We start from the raw sequence: 18262 nt of genomic DNA, 5'->3' as shown, positions 1-18262 counted from the left end.
TGGGGCTCTGTTAAGCCCCATCACATGCAGCGGTGACTTGGGAAGACAAATACCATAACTTCAAATGTCCCCCTCTTCCTCCTTCTTCCCCCAACTTTATATACCGAGCATGATGTCATATGGTCTGGAATGTCCCTTTGGTCAGTTGGGGTCACCTGCCCTTGGTTGTGTCCCCTCCCAAACTCCCATGCACCCCAAACTTCCTTGCCAGTGTGGCTGTACATAAAGCAGAAAATGCCTTGCCTCTGTGTAAGCCCTGCTCAGCAATAACAAAAATATCTCTATATCATCAACCCACTGTTCAACATAAATCCAAAACACATCCCCATACCAGCCACTATGAAGAAAATTAACTCTACCCCCACTAAAACCAGCACACTGTGTATTGCTGTAAGTTTCAGGACTTTCTAAACCGAGAGTGTTGCATTCCCAACCCCTGATCCGAGAGTCAAGCTATACAGTTACCTGTAAACTGCAGATTCAGATTCTATTCCTGTGTACAGCTTTTTGTCTTCTGTCATATGGAAATAATTTTCCAGACATCATTCAAATCTCCCAGACTGACAGCCTGTGGAAGAGCAACTTGAGCTTGCCAGGTTGCGGTGATAACTTGAGTTTTGGTTGCTGTGACATGCTGGTTTGTGATGCTCAAGGCATGGTTTTCTCTTGCTCAGCTCTTCCATTTTTCTGGGCCACTGACAAAATAACTGTTTTTCTATGTTTATATGGAAGCCCAGGCCTGTGTGACACAACAGCAGGCAGGACTGCCTGCCACAAACATTAAGAACTGATAACCTGAGCCATTCTGAGCTGCAAAAAACCTCATGGACTTTTACAGTTTATTTGCTGATGCTTGAAGTCCTTAATACTGAGGTTTTAAAGTGCTTTTAGAGAGTCCTCAGGGTGACAGTGTAGACCCAGCACCAAAGACTGGGATAGTCAAAGCCCGTGAGGGTTGTTAGCAGTGTGGATGTGCCAGCTAGCTGTCAGCCCTGGCTTTGTGACACCGCCCTGCAGCTTGGGGAGCTGATGTGAGGGCCTGGCCTCTGGACCACGAAAGGGTCACGCATCTGCTCTGCACAGCTGAGGCCAAGATCTTGTTTTTGTGAGCACCCGGGCTCATCCCCCGTATCCTGCTCAGCTAAAGGCCATCCAAAGGACCCCATGAAAGGGCTGGCATCTTGGCTTGTGTCCTTGGGCTCATATGCTCTCCCTGAGTCAATGCTCAGAGCCTGCCAAGAGGCAGCTGAGCCTCAAAGACAACCTACTGAATTCAGCAACTGTTACTTTGGATCTAATTCAGCCCCAACAAAATGCGGGAGACCACCTCTGAGTGAGGAATATGCCATTTGTATGTGGCCATTTCTCTAACCAGAAGTTTGTAGGAGGTAATATGAAACAGCTTGGGGTTTATCTGCTGCCAAAAGTTCTGCTGCAACCCTGTACTGCTGCTGTGTGAAGTGGAGGAAGCCTGCAGAGGCTGTAGCTCTATCACCTGCTCTTTTCAGGGAGCCAAAAAATACGGTCCATCCTGCACATGGCTTTCCCCGGGGGCTGTTACAGGCCATGCTAAGCTGCTTTCTTTGGGCTGCCATCACAAAATAACACTGGCAGCTAGACTGGCTGCCAACCATCCATTGCTGGATAAGAGAAAATCCTTTGTTCCCAACTGTAAATTCCCCACCTGTCTTTGCTAAGCAAAATCAGGGAAACAGTCCATCTGTTTCATCCTGGATAATTTGAATATGTACTTTTTTCTTGTGGCCATTAAAACACTTTAATTTTAGTATCACATGCTGAGCAACATTTAGAACATGAGTCAAAGATGCTGCTGCAGGAAGAACCAGGTGCAACTACATCTGAGTTTGGACCAGTGCTGAAGCAGAAGCGTTGACAGCAATAGCTCCCCCTACCAAACTGGAACAGCAGCCTGATTTTATGGACAACTTTGGTATAAGGGCTGGAAATCGAAGTTATCAAGAAAATACCAGCCTTGGAAAAAAGCTGTCATTTGCTTTGTTTCAGGGCTCAGAATAACTCTGTCCTCAAAAACATAATGAAGGTGGCTTACCATTTCCAGCTAATATAGGTCTTAAAATGATGACCCTGCTACCCCTGTTCCCCCAGCCCTGATGCTGCTGTCATGTGTTAATAAATACATCGGGATAAGGCATTTGGGCTGTTCACGATATTGAAAGCAATACAAAGGCAAAAGAAAGGGATCAGAACTTAAAGATCTAGCAGACAGCCACTCCTGAGGTCTCCTCCTTGTGTCCCCAGAATGATACTGTCCTCACTCTTCCTCCCTCTGCCTCCAGAGTCAGAGCTATGGTAGGGTCTGGTTACCCAGATGCCAAAATCCTACTGGGGTCGGAAGATTTGCTATCAACTCTATCTTTTAATTTTTCTACCACATTCTGTTTTTCTATTTCCTCTTGCATTTTATTCCTTGTGTCTCCCACTCCAAAAACCCCTCTTCTGCCCTGGAGTCAGAGCTTCTGACCTGAAGTCAGGCCCTTCAGACTTTCAGATATGGGTATTGATGTCTCTTTCTCCTGTTCCTTTTCCCACCTAAACTGTCCTTTGAGATACTCTCATTCTGCTTTCTTGCTCAAACAGGATCCCAGACTCTGAATTGCACGTGCTTTTATTGATTTGTCATGAGAGTTTTAACTCAGGCTGGCTTTCACATTCAATGAAGCTCTCGCTTCCCTTGGAATACCTTCTCCTTCCTCTCTCTCCATGGGGAGCATGTGTAAGCCACTATGTTCACGGCAGATTCATGGCCAGAGAAAATTCTGCAGAACGAGTAACTGGTAACAACAGCAATTGGCAACCAAGCATTTGCCCTGATCTCATTTCAAAAGAGTCAAGTAGTTGGGAAGAACATGTCAGGACTGGTTGACTGGTCCTGCTGTGGGATGGACTGGGCAGCAGGATGTGGTCAGGGTCAGCTTTGCCTTGTACATTTCTCCCCCTAGGGCTGCACCCCACGACACCCTTGTGCACCCACCCACATGCACATTGACATATGCAGAGACTGAGGAGTGCCTCCATAAATGTTGGGAAAAAAATCACTGGTTGAGATGATTTAATATTAAATATCACTTCTGTTATTAGTAAATAGGTATTTTTCCTTTTGTTTTGAAATTATTTTTTCTTGGCAGAATTCTTTATAGAAAGCTGTTCTGTCATCTTCAGTGCTCACATTTTGCATTTTAGATGTCAATATTACACAAAGTTAACAAAATCTTTGCAGTACTGAGGTACACTGGATCTAATACCAAAAATGTACAGTCTCAGATTAATCACAGTTTTGATTTGAAGCTCTGACAATAGACAAGAGAATATATGCTCATATGCTTCTGATAGCTCAGCTCTGAGGAGAAAATAGTACAATGCAGAGAGTACATGGGTGATTCACCCTTCCTCTGAGCTCATCTGCAATCTCCTCTGTAGGCTGCGGAGCACAACGGGGAGCTCTGAGTGCCTTGTGGATGGATATATGCTGATCCCGGGCATTCTGCACCTGGGCATGTGGAATCACTGAAGATCTGGTGGCAGTACTTGTATGAGAATCTGTGGTGGTCCCAAAGCCCCAGCCAAATTCCTTTTCTTATTTCCTGATGCCCTTGCCAGTTCCACCTGGCTGCATTACAAATTATTTCCTAAGCAGTGATGGGGAGCTGCCAGAGGTAGCTACCAGCTGGCACAGGCTCATGTTCCCTCCAGACAAAATGTGGTGAAGGGGAGCCCTGTGGAAGGAAAAGCTGTGGAAGTAGGTTTTTCAGAGCTGCTGCTGTGTATAAGACTTGGCTGGCAGTAAAGGAAAAAAGGAGGCTGTGGTAGGGCCTGTGAAGCCTCTCTTGGAGAGCAGCTTCATTCACCATGGTTATGGCTGACTATTGCCATATATGCCCCCTTGTTTGTCATGTAACAACAGATGCTTTCCAAAGGACAAGGAGTGAGCATGAAGGTAGAGTAAGAAGGTAATTTCTTGGGTACTACACAGTCTATTTATTTCTGATTTCAACCACAACTGCTACTGGAAAGAGTTTCTGTAGGCACAGCTCTCTGGGATGAACAGTTTGAGCTGGCCTGTGCTGTGACAGGTGGAGCACCTGTGTCTGGGAAGCAAAGGAGAGGGAAGGTTTTCCCTTCCCTACATCTCTGGGACCACCTATATTCCCTTCCATCTCACAAGCTGCTAACTGCCTCAAAGTTACATACTGCCACGGGTTTCTTCTTATGTTCTTATCATGAATACATGAATTGCCCTCCTTCAATTGCAGCTGTGGGAGGAGCCATGACAGTGCCTTGTCTTTTCGTCACCTTCACTGAGGCAGCATCAAAGCTGTTGTTGGCAGGGGAGGGTGGTACAGCCTGCAGTACCTTAGTAACCTAGGAACTCCTCAAGAACAATCTCTGGAATCCACTTCTTACCAGCTGCAGTGATCTTAGTAATTGGTTATGCAAATACATGGATAGTATTAAGAAACCTGATCATTTACTGCACCCTTCCAAGCATCCCACCTGGGGGGCATGTTAGCTCACCACTGTTCCTCCTTATTTAAGTAACTCCTGCCCAAGCCTTTTAAAATACTGTGCAGATCAAGAAACTTCACCATAGAAACTTGAGAAGAACATCACTGTCATTCAGGGTGCAGAAGAAAAGGTGAATAAACAAACAGAGAAGATGGATAGTCAGCAGGACCTGTGTGAATTTAGTTTGATTTCACCTTCACCCAGTATATACCCTCTCCTTTCCCTTCTTCTGCTCCTAGGAAAAAGGTAAATCAAAAAGTTATCATAATGGGACTGAGCATAAAGAAAATAGTGCAGATAAACGCTCTGGAGATGTGCTGTGAAGCATGAGAACACAGCCACTCCTGGGTCTACTCAATGTATTTTGGGGATAACATTTACACAGATGAGGCTTGCAGAGGAATTCTGGGGAAGCTAAATGGAGATGTACAACTAAAGGAGTTGCTCTGCACTCAGGACTCTCCTTTTCACCTTAGAGGCTCTTGGATTTCACTAGTAAGCAAGAATATCCAGACCTTTGTTTCCCATCCATTCCAGAAAGCAGTCATACTCTTTCCCTAGTTTAAACAAAGATTTCTCCACTCTGTTCAGGCCACCTTTACCAACAGCAACTGCTAACACATATTTGGAAAATTTCCACAGCCAGCATCTGTTTGTCCTCTCTTTGCACTTTCAAAAATGATTGTGCAGCAGGAAGGAAGCCTCCACCTCTTTTGCCCCCTCCAAGTGGAAAAATCACATCTAATCTTGCTGTCTTTTTTCCCTGCTGTATATCCTGCCAAAACTGGGTCCTGTTATGAACTGCAAATAGTGTGTCTAAGCCTTTGGTCACTTTTTTCTAGTTCAATTATCATTTTGCCCATGAACCTGGGTTTGGCTCATATTTTGCATCCCGTGATCATCTCATGCTTCTCTTTTCAACCTCATTTCCTGCTTGCTGTCCTACTGCTCTGCATGGCACCTGCCATTTTGTTCCTGCTGTTTGACCGTGAGGTGGATGAATGGGCTCACTTCTCATTGCACTGTGGATATTTTAGCCCTACTGGGTATAGGTAGAGGTCTGTGTTCATTTCCCTGTGTACTGCATGCTGACATACAGATTCACCACCTGGCTGAGCTAAAGCTTTGTTTACTTTTTGTAAGTGTATCTTCCCATTGCTACTTGACTGCTCTGCAGAAACATACCATCAACTTGTAGTGGACATGGCTGCCTCCAACAATGTGGCTCCAACTCCCTACAACAAGGTCTTTGTAACTTGGGTTACAAAGAGGGTGTAAAAAGGGTGTACAGAGAGGTTACCTAGGGTGGCTTCTGCCCACACCTCCACATCTGGCTAAGGACCACTCACTGGAAAAGGTATGTCCATAATTCTCTCAAACTCAGTGTCACTGCATGAAACAGTCCCCGACCCTGTTCCCTCTATGGTGACATCCTTCTTCCAGCCTCTGATGCGAGTGTCACTGTTTACAGGTGCCCTGGCTATGTGTCAGTGTATGTAAGGACAACAGTTTTCTGAAAGAAAACAGGTTGTTGTGTAGGGTCTCTGAAATATTTTTCTTATGCACATTCAAAAACTTCCCTCTTTCCTCTACCCTTTGCAGTGCTCCTGGAGGGAAAGATGCTTAAAACTGTGGAGATTGGAGACTGCTGTGCCCTTTTTATATTACTATATACATGGCACTGATGCAGTGACAGTACGTCAGTGAAGCCACTGTGAGGGCTAAAATTGTTCCCAGAAAAATGACAGTCATGGCCCTACATCTCCAGTGGCTGGAGAATGCCCTTTCTCTTACATTAAGGTCGTGAGTAACAAGCCTGCCTCTGCTTGCATGAGCTTTCCTGGGGCAGAGACTGTTTGCGTAGGTGGTGTCCTCTTCTGCATTGCCTGCAGGATGAATCCTCATTTCACTCCTAGTGAAGAGACACATGCGGCTGCAGGATGAACTGTCATCAGCAATATGAAGTAGGGGAGAGTCACCTCTATTTGAATTTTTTTGTGTGCTGTGATATATTTAGGAGATAGAAGACTGCATGTGCCTGAGAACCAGAACCTTACTAAGGCTGCCTTTTATGCAATACTAGGTACATCTTAACATGCACCCAAGCACATCTCTGCCTAACCTTTATTTTCTGGTCTGGTTAACAACAGAATTTCCCGCATTTATCCTCTCTGTCTTTAAATCATCTTCGTAGCAGCTGTAGTTCCATTTATTGCTTAGATATCTGTAGTGATGGGCATGGGTGCCTGCTGTTTGTGACCCAGATGTGTGAACCAAGGGCCATCTGAAGAAGGTGGCGGTGCTGTCTCCAGCAACCCTTTCCTTTACAGTAGCTGCACACTGTTCCTGATTTTGGGAAGCAGATGCTCTCCATCTCCCACCTGAGTAACATGAACTTCTGGTGCCATCTCAGTTGATCTTAAGTTCTACACAACTGAGGTAAGTCTGTTTTATTTCAGGGACTTATATGTGACTTTTAGATGGTCTCTTCCCCACCGCCAATGTGAGCTGAATGTGTTCCTGTACTAAATAATACAACTGAAGTTTTTTTTCAGAGACAATGACAGAGATTTTATAAAATTGTAGAATCATAAACATCCTGAGCTAGAATGCACCCACAAACATCATCAAGTCCAACTCCTGGCCCAACAGAAGGCAACTTCAAGAGTCACACCAGGTGCCTGAGAGCATTGTCCAAAAGCTTCTTAAACTGTGTCAGGCTTGGTGCTGTGACCACTTCCCTGGGAGCCTCTTCCAGTGCCCAACCACGCTCTAGGTGAAGAACCTTTTCCTAATATCCAACTTAAACCTCTCTTGACACAGGTTCATGCTGTTGTCTTGGGTCCTGTCATTGGTTACTAGAGAAAAGAGATCAGTGCCTGCCTTTCTGCTTCATGTTGTGAGGATGTTAAAGGCAACAATGAGGTCCCCGTCAGTCTCCTCCAGGCTGAACAGACCAAGTGATCCCAGCTACTCCTTATAGAGCTTCCCCTCAAGGCCCTTGACCATCTTTGTAGCCCTCCTTTGGACACTCTCTAGTAGCTTTGTACCATCTTTTTATTGTGGTGACCAAAACTGCCCCCAGCACTCAAGGTGAGGCTGCCCCAGTGCAGAGCGGAGTGGGACAATCCCCTCCCTTGCCCAGTTGGCAATGCTGTGCCTGATACACCCCAGGACATAGTTGGCTCTCCTGGCTGCTAGGGCATACTCTTGGCTTATATTCAATTTCCCTTTTCTCTTGATGTTTCTCTAACAACTCCCTTGAATTTTGGCTGGAGAAAAATATGGCCAGATACCACAGCTGGAATGTGAGATGCCACAGCCAATTGTCTGCAGATACCATGTCTGCTGGAACCAAAGCACACAGCACTTGGCCAAACTTTGTCTGTTTAGCTTTGTTTCAGTTTCTGTGTTTCAGCTGAGGGCCAAGTGAAATAACTCTGGCTACACTCACTTGACACTGACCACCATGGGATGAAACCACTCATGTATATCCTGCAACTGGGAACATGTCCCTTTGGGCCACTGTTGGGGCAAGTCACACTGAGAATATGTTTGTGGCACTTACTGATCCCATTATTGGCAGTTTCAGAAAAGGACCTTTGAGCCAAGGAGACAGAGCTCTCAGAGAAGATCAAACTGCTGGAGAAGGTCTAAACAGGCCCTCTGGGCTGCCAAAATAGGCTCCAAAGCTGTTGGTCCTGCCCTGTTGTCAGCACCACACTTTCCTACAAAAGAAAAAAACAGGACACAGGAAGAACCAACACAAGGTGGGAGAATCAAGACCTCAATCCAATGTACTAATAATACTTAGCACTGTACATCACTGTACTGTTACTTACAAACATTAACTGATACATCCTCACAACACCCCTGCGAGGTAGGGAAGTATTATTATCCCTAGTGTACAGATAGGGAAACCGAGGCACCAAGAGGCTAAAAGTGACTTGCCCAAGATCACACAGCAGGGCATTGGTAGAGCCAAGGTAAGAATGGAGATGTCTCTTGTTCCCCACCCCATGCTGCCCCTCCCTACATAATGTTGCCTGTCTGGACATGGGGAACCGAAGAGGCTCCTTTGAAAAGCAATGCCCAGACTTGTTGCCTATGAATAATTTTTATTTGCCTTTAATGAATTATTTCACAGTTTTTCCCTCACACTGTACACCATGCTTTCACAGTCCATTCAGCGCTCTGTGGTGGCCCACAGCCTTCTCCTCTGGCACCGGGACAGCTCTGCAGGGGGTTCATAGGGTGCTCTGTGCTTTCATCAAGAGGATGTTTAGAAACAGTTTTCACTGACATTAGACTGGGAGCATGTGAGCTCTCACTGAAGACCAATAACACACACTGGAGAAGCAGGCAGAGGGAACTGATGGTAAAAAGGCATTTGCTGTTCCCTGTGGAATGACCAGTGGCTCTCTTGGTTTCTTAGCTCTTCCAAGCTCCAGTGATCACTCAGAGCAGAAACCCTCTGTCTTCAACTTGCCTGGTCAGGAAGTCGTTGTTCTGGAGGTTGTTTCCCTAATAGGTAATAGGCAGTCAGTTCAGGACCAGACAGGTCCCCCAGCATTGCCTACTCCAGGTGTGTGACACTGTCTGGGAACAAGGCTGGCTGTAGTTGTTGTGCTCTTTTGCCACGGGGAAGGGGTATTACCATGGCTGGCAAGCAGCCATATCCAGCGTCCAAGTCTCTTTCATTTCAAAACTGGTATTCAATGAAGAGCAAGGGAGAGTGGATGGATGAGGAGATGAGGATGAGGCAGAGCAAATGGGAAAATCCACCAAATGAGCTTCTAGGAAGGAAATGTTCCCCCTTGGGCACTTCAGCTGAAGTGGCTTCATTTTCACAAGGTTTCCTTCTCTCTCTGGGAACATCTGCTGAGCTTCATCTCTGTCAGCTGGATGTATCGTATGACATTGGTATCTGCAGGGAAAGAACACACAGAGGTATGGTGGTTACACAACTCCCTGTGGCAGACAGACAGAATGCACCTTCATCCCTGGTACATTACAGGGGAGCAGCATGGCTCCAGTGCTGTGTGCTGCACAGCAGCAATTGGAAGGGGCACTGAACCAAAGCTGGAACCTCTGGTTTTGGAGAGCGTGGTCTGAGTTGCACTCACCATCCCTGTTGCTCACAGTATTGCCTCAGCTAGTTTGTACTTTCTGTCAGATTATGCTTGGTCAGCACAGTTGAACTCACACAGCTGGAACTATCCAGGTCATCCTTGCCTGTATTTGTGGAATGACACACCTCTATAGGCTTCTCTCCCTGCAGTACCTGCATGCAAGCCCCTAAAGGCATTTTGTGTACAGTTACACTATGCCTTTTCACTCTCCCCCTCTGTTACAGCCTGTTCCACTCTTTTCACATTTTTCCATGATGAATAGAATTGGGAAGAGCATCCTTCATATTGTCTTATACCCCTTCTTCCCTTAAATTTTCTGCTTGGATATCCTTCCACCATTACACTCTTTCTGCAATTTCTGTCATATGCTATATGGTGCATACTGCCTTGTCTGTCTTGTCTAATGAAGTTCTTAGAGGTACAGAACCACTGATCCATCCTAGTAGAAAGCTGTGATATCCCAGCAGCATGCAGGTGATAAGCTGAGCCTTCTTGTTCCTTCCAGAATTTCAGAGCATCAACACACCACACAGACTATGTGTGGCCTCAGCCCTAAGGGAACCTGATTCACCCGGAATCACAGGTAGATCTAAATGAGTACATGTCTCCAGACAGAGCCAGTGATTCTGAAGTCATGGTCAATTCTCTCTTAAATCAAGCAGATAGAAATATCACGAGGGTAACTTCACACACTCATGAAACCCACCAAGTGGCAAAAGCCATGTAGTACCAGAACCAAGCAAGTAAAAACACAGCCACTTTCACTTTTATATTGATTAAAAAATGGTTCTTAGCTCAGAGCCTTGCTCTGACAGCCAACCAGGGTCAGTTTGGTCCACTGAAGTCATTAGATCCCCAGACACCAATCAGAAGTGCAATGCAGTCCAATCAGAGGACAATCTTGTCTCCTCCCCATTCAAACTGCAATGTGTTCCACACCAGCTAGGGAAATGAGAAGTGCTTCAGCTTTCAAAGTGATGAGCAAATTACTGGGAACATGTCCAGCACTAGTGAGGGTGAGTATTGTACCCCCCAAAGCAGTTGTGGGTGCAAAGCTTCCTTTAAAGATGAGGACATCTATGCTGTGCTCTCTGCCAGTGCTGAATTAGTGCCAGACAGATCAGTTTTCTGCCAGACAGAGCTATCCACAAACATGCCATGGGGCATCTGTGGGCCATGGCCATGTTGTTATGACTTTTCAAGTTGTCTCTGGTGAGGTGGGTCTCCCTGCTGAGTTTTCTGCAGGTTCAAGTACATCATCCTAGGCACTCCAGAGGGTGGGATTTGATGACTAAGCTCCTTGACCCATTTGGGACATTTTTAATGAGCTAAGAATTCTGTTGTTGCTTCTGTCAAACAAGATGCACCAGCATCCTGGGCTGTTTATGCATTAGCACTTCTTACCAGCCCAGCAAATTTTAAAGCAGCTTTTTAAAAAACAGAATTATTTCAGTTGTGCAGCCTCCTGGAATGAAGAAATTCAGTTGAGGGGGTAGTCCTGAATTTTAGACTTAAAATGAAATGACTGCAGTTGGCTGACTTAAAATGAAATGAATGCTGGGCAGTACACACAGCCTGAGCAGGGTCCTGCCATGCTGCCTGCATTTCACTGTGACCTCTGCTCTGTGCTCTTCTAGGCTCTGATGGGCTGTGCTCTGGGTATACATCCCCACCACTGACACACACATTTGGAATGCTTGCCTGGTGCAGGTGAGAAGGGATAACTGTGGGCATGTCAGGAGATCCCATCTGCCTGGGCCCGCAGAGACCCAGCATCTCACTGAGGGGGCAGAAGTGGGCTCATAACTGGGAAAAGTGGCACCCTCCTTTGGCTTTCAGGTAAGGTAGTGACTGCTGATGGCACAGCTTCACTCACCTGGGAGATTTCGACATACCTGGCAAGCCATTGTGGATAGATTAAATATAGGAGAATAGAGATAATGGTGAAGGTAATCTGGCCCCTAAGGAGTTCCAGCTGTGCCAATTATCAAGCATTAAGAACAAGCCTGCCCTTAATAGGCCACAGCTGGATCAAATTAAGAGGGGTATTGTAAAAGAGCAGGTTGGCTGGTTGAGATGTGGCATGGAGTTGGCTGTGCTCAGAAGAAGAAGGAGTCAGTGCTGTAAGGAGCTGCCCATGAGAAATCACCAAGAAGGTACGAAACCTTTGCAGCAAGATGGCAACAAGCCATGGGCAAAATAATTTGTAGCCCAAAAGAGGGTGGGAGACACTCCCATTACAAGCTATTTACAGATTTCTCAGGCTGGTTTTGGCATGTTTTACTTCCTTTGTGAGGGCCATTATTTTACTAAGGAAGAATAATGAGAGCAGCACTCTGTTTACAGGAGTGGAGCCCTGTCTTTGTCAAGTATTTTCTACTAAATAGTATTGCACCGTACTAGCTCTGCCTGCAGAAGTATTTCAAAGTTATGTGGAAATGTTAATGAGAAGACAGATCCACTGATCTCTCAGTGGAGAAAAAGTGATCCCCATTGGCTGATGTGGAAATAAGTAAGAACTCAGGTAAGGGGTCACACCCATGCAAAGAGGTACTCCTAGAGCTCCAATGGGAATGTGTTTCCTGGCTCTTAGGACTGTGCCTGTATCTCTCTGTAGAGTGGCCTAAGGCTATTTCAAAGGTAATTTCTGCTTCCCCTGTGGGTTCAGAGCCCAGTTGCTTTTCTGCTGTGCAGACACCATGGTCTGGGTTTTGTTCCTAGGATTTCTGAGCCGTAGGGGTGCAGGAAGGCAGTGCCTGAGCGCAGCTGTGAGCCCGTGCTGCACAGCACAAAAAACATCTGGTCCAGGCAGCCCACAGGATGTCTGAACGGGGGCTCCCAGTGCAGGGACAGCAGGGACCACTGTTTGACATTACTAGGCCACTCCCAGCTGATGGTCTGGTCTCAACCCCAGTCAGTCCCTGCCGTGACAATGCAGCCCCAGTGGGAGAAGGCTGAACAAGGCTTGCAGCAAGGTGCATGTTTGGCTGCCTATGCTGCCCCAACATCTGGACACAGAGCTCATGGAGGGTCCATGCATGCTGCATGTGACTTAACAGCAGCTTCCCTCTCCCTTAGTAGGAGGGTTATACAACTATCTTGTGTTATTTTGATCTGCTTTTGTGATTTTTGTTTGGAGGTGGCACAAGAAATCAGTCCAAATCCAACCTTCCTTCATCCTGGGCAGATAGTGAATAGCCAAAAGGGATCTGCTGTTCTGACAGCCCTTTAGAACACTAAACCCCTTTGCTAACTAATTCCTCTTTACCATTCAAAAGCTCTCCCATCAAAGAGAATAACTGCCAGTGATTTGTGCCAAAAACATTCCTTATTAGAAAAAAAAAAAGAACACACAGAACATGACTGCAATAATAACCAGTGAGCCTGGTGAAACCTCAGATAAAGGAAAACAATCACACTTCACAGATGGAGACATTTAAAATGGAGACACTGACTTATTCCAGGTCACATAATAATTCTTGATAGTGCTGCCTAATTCCTATTACTGCATTTTAACAGCCACATCCTTTTTTACTGTGCATATTCAATTCTTTCCCCCTGAATGCCCTTCAAGTTTTCCATAATAATAAATAAAACAGTGGAACAACAGCCTTGAATGGTCTGCAAATAACAGGAAAGAGTCTGATGCATAGCTGAAGGCCAGAACTGGGTTTTGTATATGTTAAGGGCCTTTAGGGACACTTTCTGGTATGTTTTTGTAGCAAGTGGTATTTGAAGTTGTTGCTCTTGAATAAATTAGTATGTATTTCAAGAAGCAATGAGGAATACCAAATAAATAGTATCACGAGGAGGGGGGTGGTAAGGGAGCACAGAAACCTATTTAAAAAATGGAAGCTAGGCTGTTCAGCTAAAAGAAATTTTTCACATCTAAATCTAGTCAAAACTTCAAGGTTAGGATAACTTATTTTCCACTGACTACTTTTCTCTTGCATATGCTTCTCCATTTCCTGGCTCTGGCAAGGGCTGAAAGCAGAAGGGCACACTGTAAACTAAAATAGGCTAAACTGAGCTTTGAAACACATTTGCTCTGGGAGTGTGGGGTGCACAGCTGTGCTGTCAGACTGCCTGGAGCCCATGGCCAAGCACGGCAGATGGGACCAAGCGCCCTTAGGGGAAGAGGAAGGAGATCCCAGCACACTCCCAAGCACACCCTCCCTGATGGTCCCCCAGGGCACAGCCACTGCAGGAGCCCTGCAGGGCCAGTGCCTGTAGGACATCAAGCACAGCCAGCTTCAACAGCCTCCCTTCCCTCCTCTAGTTCAATAATTATCAGTTCCACCAGGACCCAGGCTTGCCCCTTTTTCCCATCCAGTTCTCACTCCTCTCAGATTCATATGAAGAGCTGCTCTGTAGGATTTTCTTTGCACATGGCTTCCATTTTACTTTCTTGAAATTCTTTAATGTTGAGTTCTACAAAATTCCTTTCTATTTAAAACCACAGTGTTGTTTTATCTCCCTATGATTTCTGAAAAATAAAAGCATCATCTCTGCCTCACCCTCATCTCTGGCCTTTCACCCACCTTCTGAGGCTGGGCAGGTTAGCAGTGGAGATGGTTGCTCTGGCAAGGCTCAGTTGTTTGGATATATAATTTTATTGCTGTCCCCAAATGAACTGTATGGTTTTGACAGATGGATGACAGATAGTTAACAAGGAACTGGCTGATTTCATGGCAGAAGCTGAAGCATCCTGATGAATGCTTTGTGGGTAAATGTCTGTCTCTTTGATTAAAGTAGAATACTAACCCTTTACTGAGATGCCAGAAGGCTACTGAGGATAACAAATAGTCTCCTGGCATTGCTAAGGGGAAAAAGTTTTTTCTCAGAGAGTCAGAAGATGTAATGGTTGGGGTACACTCTTTCCCTGCCCTGCTTTCTTCTTCAAAAATAAGTTAGTGAGGAAAAGAGAGGCAGGATCCCTTCCACACCTCAGCATTCCAGCAATACTGTCTTCTTCCAGGTCATGCTGCAGCCTTGGCAGCAGTTAATCACTGGGCACTGTGACCTTGCTGCACTACCCACGAGTGCTTGAAGGGGAGTCCAGGCAGGACATACAGTGAGTCATGCATGCTCATCCCTGTGGAAATCAATGCAATCAAGTCAGGGGCAGATGACATCTCATGGAAGAAATACAAAAGCACAGCACTCAGTGAAAAGCCACATCCCTGCTCCCTTCCCCATACCTGTCGGCTGGCGGGATCTTGCTTCTTTCAGGTAGTAGAGTGCCTTGTTGAAGTCACCCAGGTGGTAAAATGCCACTCCCGATCGATAGAGCGCCTTGAAGTTCTCACCTTCCTTCTGCAGCACTTTGAGGCAGTACTCCTTGACCCGCTCGTAATTCACCAGCTCGGCCTGGAGCAGGCAGGCTGCAGGGCATGGGGAGGATGGCAGACAGACAGACAGGAAAACATTAGTGCTGGAGTTTCCCCTGCTCTTGCAATGTTCACCGGAGAGCAGCTTAGGTGAGGGAAATGACTCAGCCCCGTGATGCAGAAAGGGATTGTTTGCCAAACCCGATTGTTCGCAATTTAAATACCAATGCTTCTATTTTTGGTATTCCAAAGCAAAGGGATTGTGTTTACTCCCGGGAGACATAGGCACATGAAGCACCGGGGGAGAGAGGGAGAACATAAACACCCCTCCACAGATCTGGAATGCCACAGTCTCGTGGCAGTGGCTGGCTTCATTTGTTGTGAAATCACTCCTGGACTGAGCGCTGGAGCTCTGAAAAGTACAAAAAGGTGGACTAACAGTTATCCGACAAGGAAAAAGGGGATAAATTGGATCAGATTTCGTATTTGGCTTAATCCAGGGCTCTTAGGCTTAAAAATAATATGTAATTGCCTTTTATCCATGAGATCCTGTACAGAGTTCTGCTATAGGAAACGGCAAGGGGTTCTGCCCTGCTGGAATGTGCTGTCAGCAAAGCAGAGACACCTGGAGCTGTAGTACAGGGAACAAATGTGCTATGCTGCCTGCTTTCTGCTAAGCACTGCAACACAAGTTCATTCCCAGAGGTGAGTTCTACCGACTTCCTAAAAGAAAAGGCAAACAGTAAATAAACAACATGCTGAGGGTTCTGTGTGCTGAAGGACAGTTGCTGCATAAATGTCTAGGAGCTGAAGAAAGTGGCCGTTGTGAGTTTCCCACAACTAGGAGTGAAATAAAGAGGAAAGGGGAAGATCCCTGAGCCACGCTTTACAGCCGGGCTCATGGTTTTCTGTAGTGCCCACTCCAGTGGGCTAAACCTCATACAGGTGACCTGAGCATTAAGAATGGCTTGGGGAACACTGACAAAAACAGGAATGGTGCTGTCACAGTTCCAGGGTGCTGCAACACAAGCCCATCTAGTGCTGCAATCCAAGGCAACTTCGAGAATTACACAATTTGGGGAAGGAAGGCAGAATGCCACTGCAAGGATCAGTTCAGAGGCTGGCAGTGTCAAGTGCCAGGGCATGGGGAGAAATTTCCCATGGCAGGTGGTGTTACTCAGTGTGTCTCTGGCAAGGAGGAGACTTCAGTGCTCCTGAAAATCCAAGTCATCACAGGTCAGGTGCCACCAATGAACAGCCAGACTTCATTTCTTGCATGGTAACTGCAGCTGAGAGGATGTGGTGCTGGGTCAAAAATGTGATGCACTCCTTCATCCCCTTTCCCCATACCCCTAGAGTAAGCCCTACGACCCTTTCTGTATCACACTTTGCTTTATGAGGAGGCTGGCTAGATGACTTCCAGAGATTCCTTACTAACCTAAATTAGTCCAAATCCACAATTACTTAATGTGGACAAAATACATTTCTAGCCCAAGGTACACCTTCAAAACTTAAAACAGCCTACTGGGAACAATCATAAACAGAGCACTGATGCTAGAGACTAATTTAACAAGGACTGCAGAAGCAGTTCCACTGCAGGTAGGTTGTTTAATGACAGAGCCATTACTAACAAGAGCTGTGTCCCATTTGCTTTAATAATGGAATGTCAATATATTCTAACAGCTCCTGCCATTTTGTGCATAGGTATTTTGAAAGATTCTGATTTTTTATTTGATTGCCAGTTAAAAAACATATATTTCTAAAACCTTAGTGGCATTTCCTTATCCAGAGTTTGTCCCTTCCTATTTGTCACACATTGATTTTTCTCACTCTGTTTCTAATGGAGCTTGAAATGACTGTGCCTTGTTTTTCTTTATTTTTTAAATCTATTGAAAAGATGGCTGTGTAAATTTACTGCTGGCTTCATTGCCCCAGAAACAGGATTGCTTTGTTTATCTGCTGGCCAGTAACATGTACAGCAGTGGCAGTAGCTTTCTGCACACTACCAATCTGAGCCAGCTTTTCACGTTCTGCCTTTCAGAGCAGCTAGGGGCCAGATTTCAGTTTCTCTGTTCATTTGCTTCTTGGTATTTCCAGTGAGAGTCACAGAAACGACTCTGGGAAAAATGACAGGTGGTCTATTCACGTATATTAACTCAGTAATTCCATACTGTACTTGCTTCACATATTCATTGAAAAGGGAAGAAAAACTCTCCCACATCCTGCTATTTCATAAACCCAAATGGATTTCCAGATATCCAGCTGGGTTCTTTCTGTGACTCATACTCACAGTAAAGCTTCTGCAGGGCATTCCCGCTAACTGTGCACGTGGCGGGGAGAAGTCAGCACCACATGGCCAGCAGGAGAGACGTGTGTGTATCTGAACAAACAGAGCAGATGGATGTGCAGGAAGCAGTTCTGCTGGAAGAGCTGGCCACTTGGAGAGCCAGTGTTGGAAGCGGCTGTTGGAAATGAACCTGAAGGGAGTATCTCCCTTATAAATATTTAGACATGCGTGCTTCCAGTTCTTGGTGGCCTGAAATGATCTTAATCTACTGTGATTCAACAAAAATATTGAGGCTGTTAGTAATTCAGCTTTCAGAAATGGAGGAGACATGGACTCTTTGTACTTCTTACCTAATTCAGTCAGGGGAAAATTGTTTTGAAAATGTGTTGTTTTCCTAAACAGATGTGTAACTCTGGCTGGGAGTGTTTCTTTACCACATCAAACACCTTTTCACACTCCTTCTAATTTCATAATAGGTCCCCGGTGAATCCCGCTGAGGAACAGAGCTCACTCAGAGAAACCAAATCTAGAGGTTTATCCAGACCATCCTTCTGCTTTCTTGAAACTGAATGGGCTGGATCCTGTACAGCACCAGCTCTAGTAACCCTCTGGTGATTAGAAGGGTGCTCTTTACTTGCAGAGGCAAACTACAGTTGCCCATTCCCTGCATGTCTTGTCGTCATTGTAATACAGCACCTGGTGATTACATCTCCCCCACTCAGAAAGGCTGCTTACCCTGCTTCCAGCAACATGTGACACTTATCCATCATATTTGGTTATCGTTCTCAATTTGGCAGCTAATTCATTGTGTCAGCTTAAGCAATAAGTAATTCTTAACTTTTAAGCCTATGTATGTCACATAGTGATGAAGAATCCCCATCTGCTGTAAAAAAAAAATCAAATCAAATAAAAGCCATCTTGAAACTACTGGGTGTAATGTGCCTTGGGAACAGGGAGAAGGCTAATAC

At 45.6% G+C, this 18262-nt stretch overlaps 2 protein-coding genes across 10 annotated transcripts in view; one reads left to right on the top strand and one right to left on the bottom strand.

Moving 5' to 3' along the window:
• Positions 1–18262, top strand: part of MAP3K9 (mitogen-activated protein kinase kinase kinase 9) — a 140781-nt gene that overhangs the window by 81150 nt on the left and 41369 nt on the right. For 2 of the 9 annotated variants that reach the window (XR_010364624.1, XR_010364621.1), the window contains exons 14-15: positions 6876–6984; positions 8132–8315. The exons of 5 other annotated variants lie outside the window; for them this stretch is intronic. The gene's annotated coding sequence lies outside the window, so the exon portion shown is untranslated. Of the gene's footprint in view, positions 1–6875; positions 6985–8131; positions 8316–14655; positions 15713–17770; positions 18222–18262 lie in introns of those variants that run through there. 2 more of the 9 variants (XR_010364628.1, XR_010364623.1) reach the window with 2 other exon arrangements.
• The window catches only part of TTC9 (tetratricopeptide repeat domain 9), a 28736-nt gene continuing 18790 nt past the window's right edge, over positions 8317–18262 (bottom strand). Inside the window, exons 2-3 of the mRNA XM_064424406.1 lie at positions 14879–15061; positions 8317–9472 (exon numbers count right to left, since the gene is read on the bottom strand). Coding sequence (XP_064280476.1) covers positions 9393–9472; positions 14879–15061 — 263 coding nt within the window. The 3' untranslated portion in view covers positions 8317–9392. The remainder of the gene's footprint in view (positions 9473–14878; positions 15062–18262) is intronic.

This window comes from Passer domesticus, chromosome 6 (genome assembly GCF_036417665.1).
Source record: "Passer domesticus isolate bPasDom1 chromosome 6, bPasDom1.hap1, whole genome shotgun sequence".
NCBI classification, from domain to species: Eukaryota; Metazoa; Chordata; class Aves; order Passeriformes; family Passeridae; genus Passer; species Passer domesticus.
Note: the sequence above shows the minus strand (reverse complement) of the source record. Positions and strands in the feature narration are given on the sequence as shown.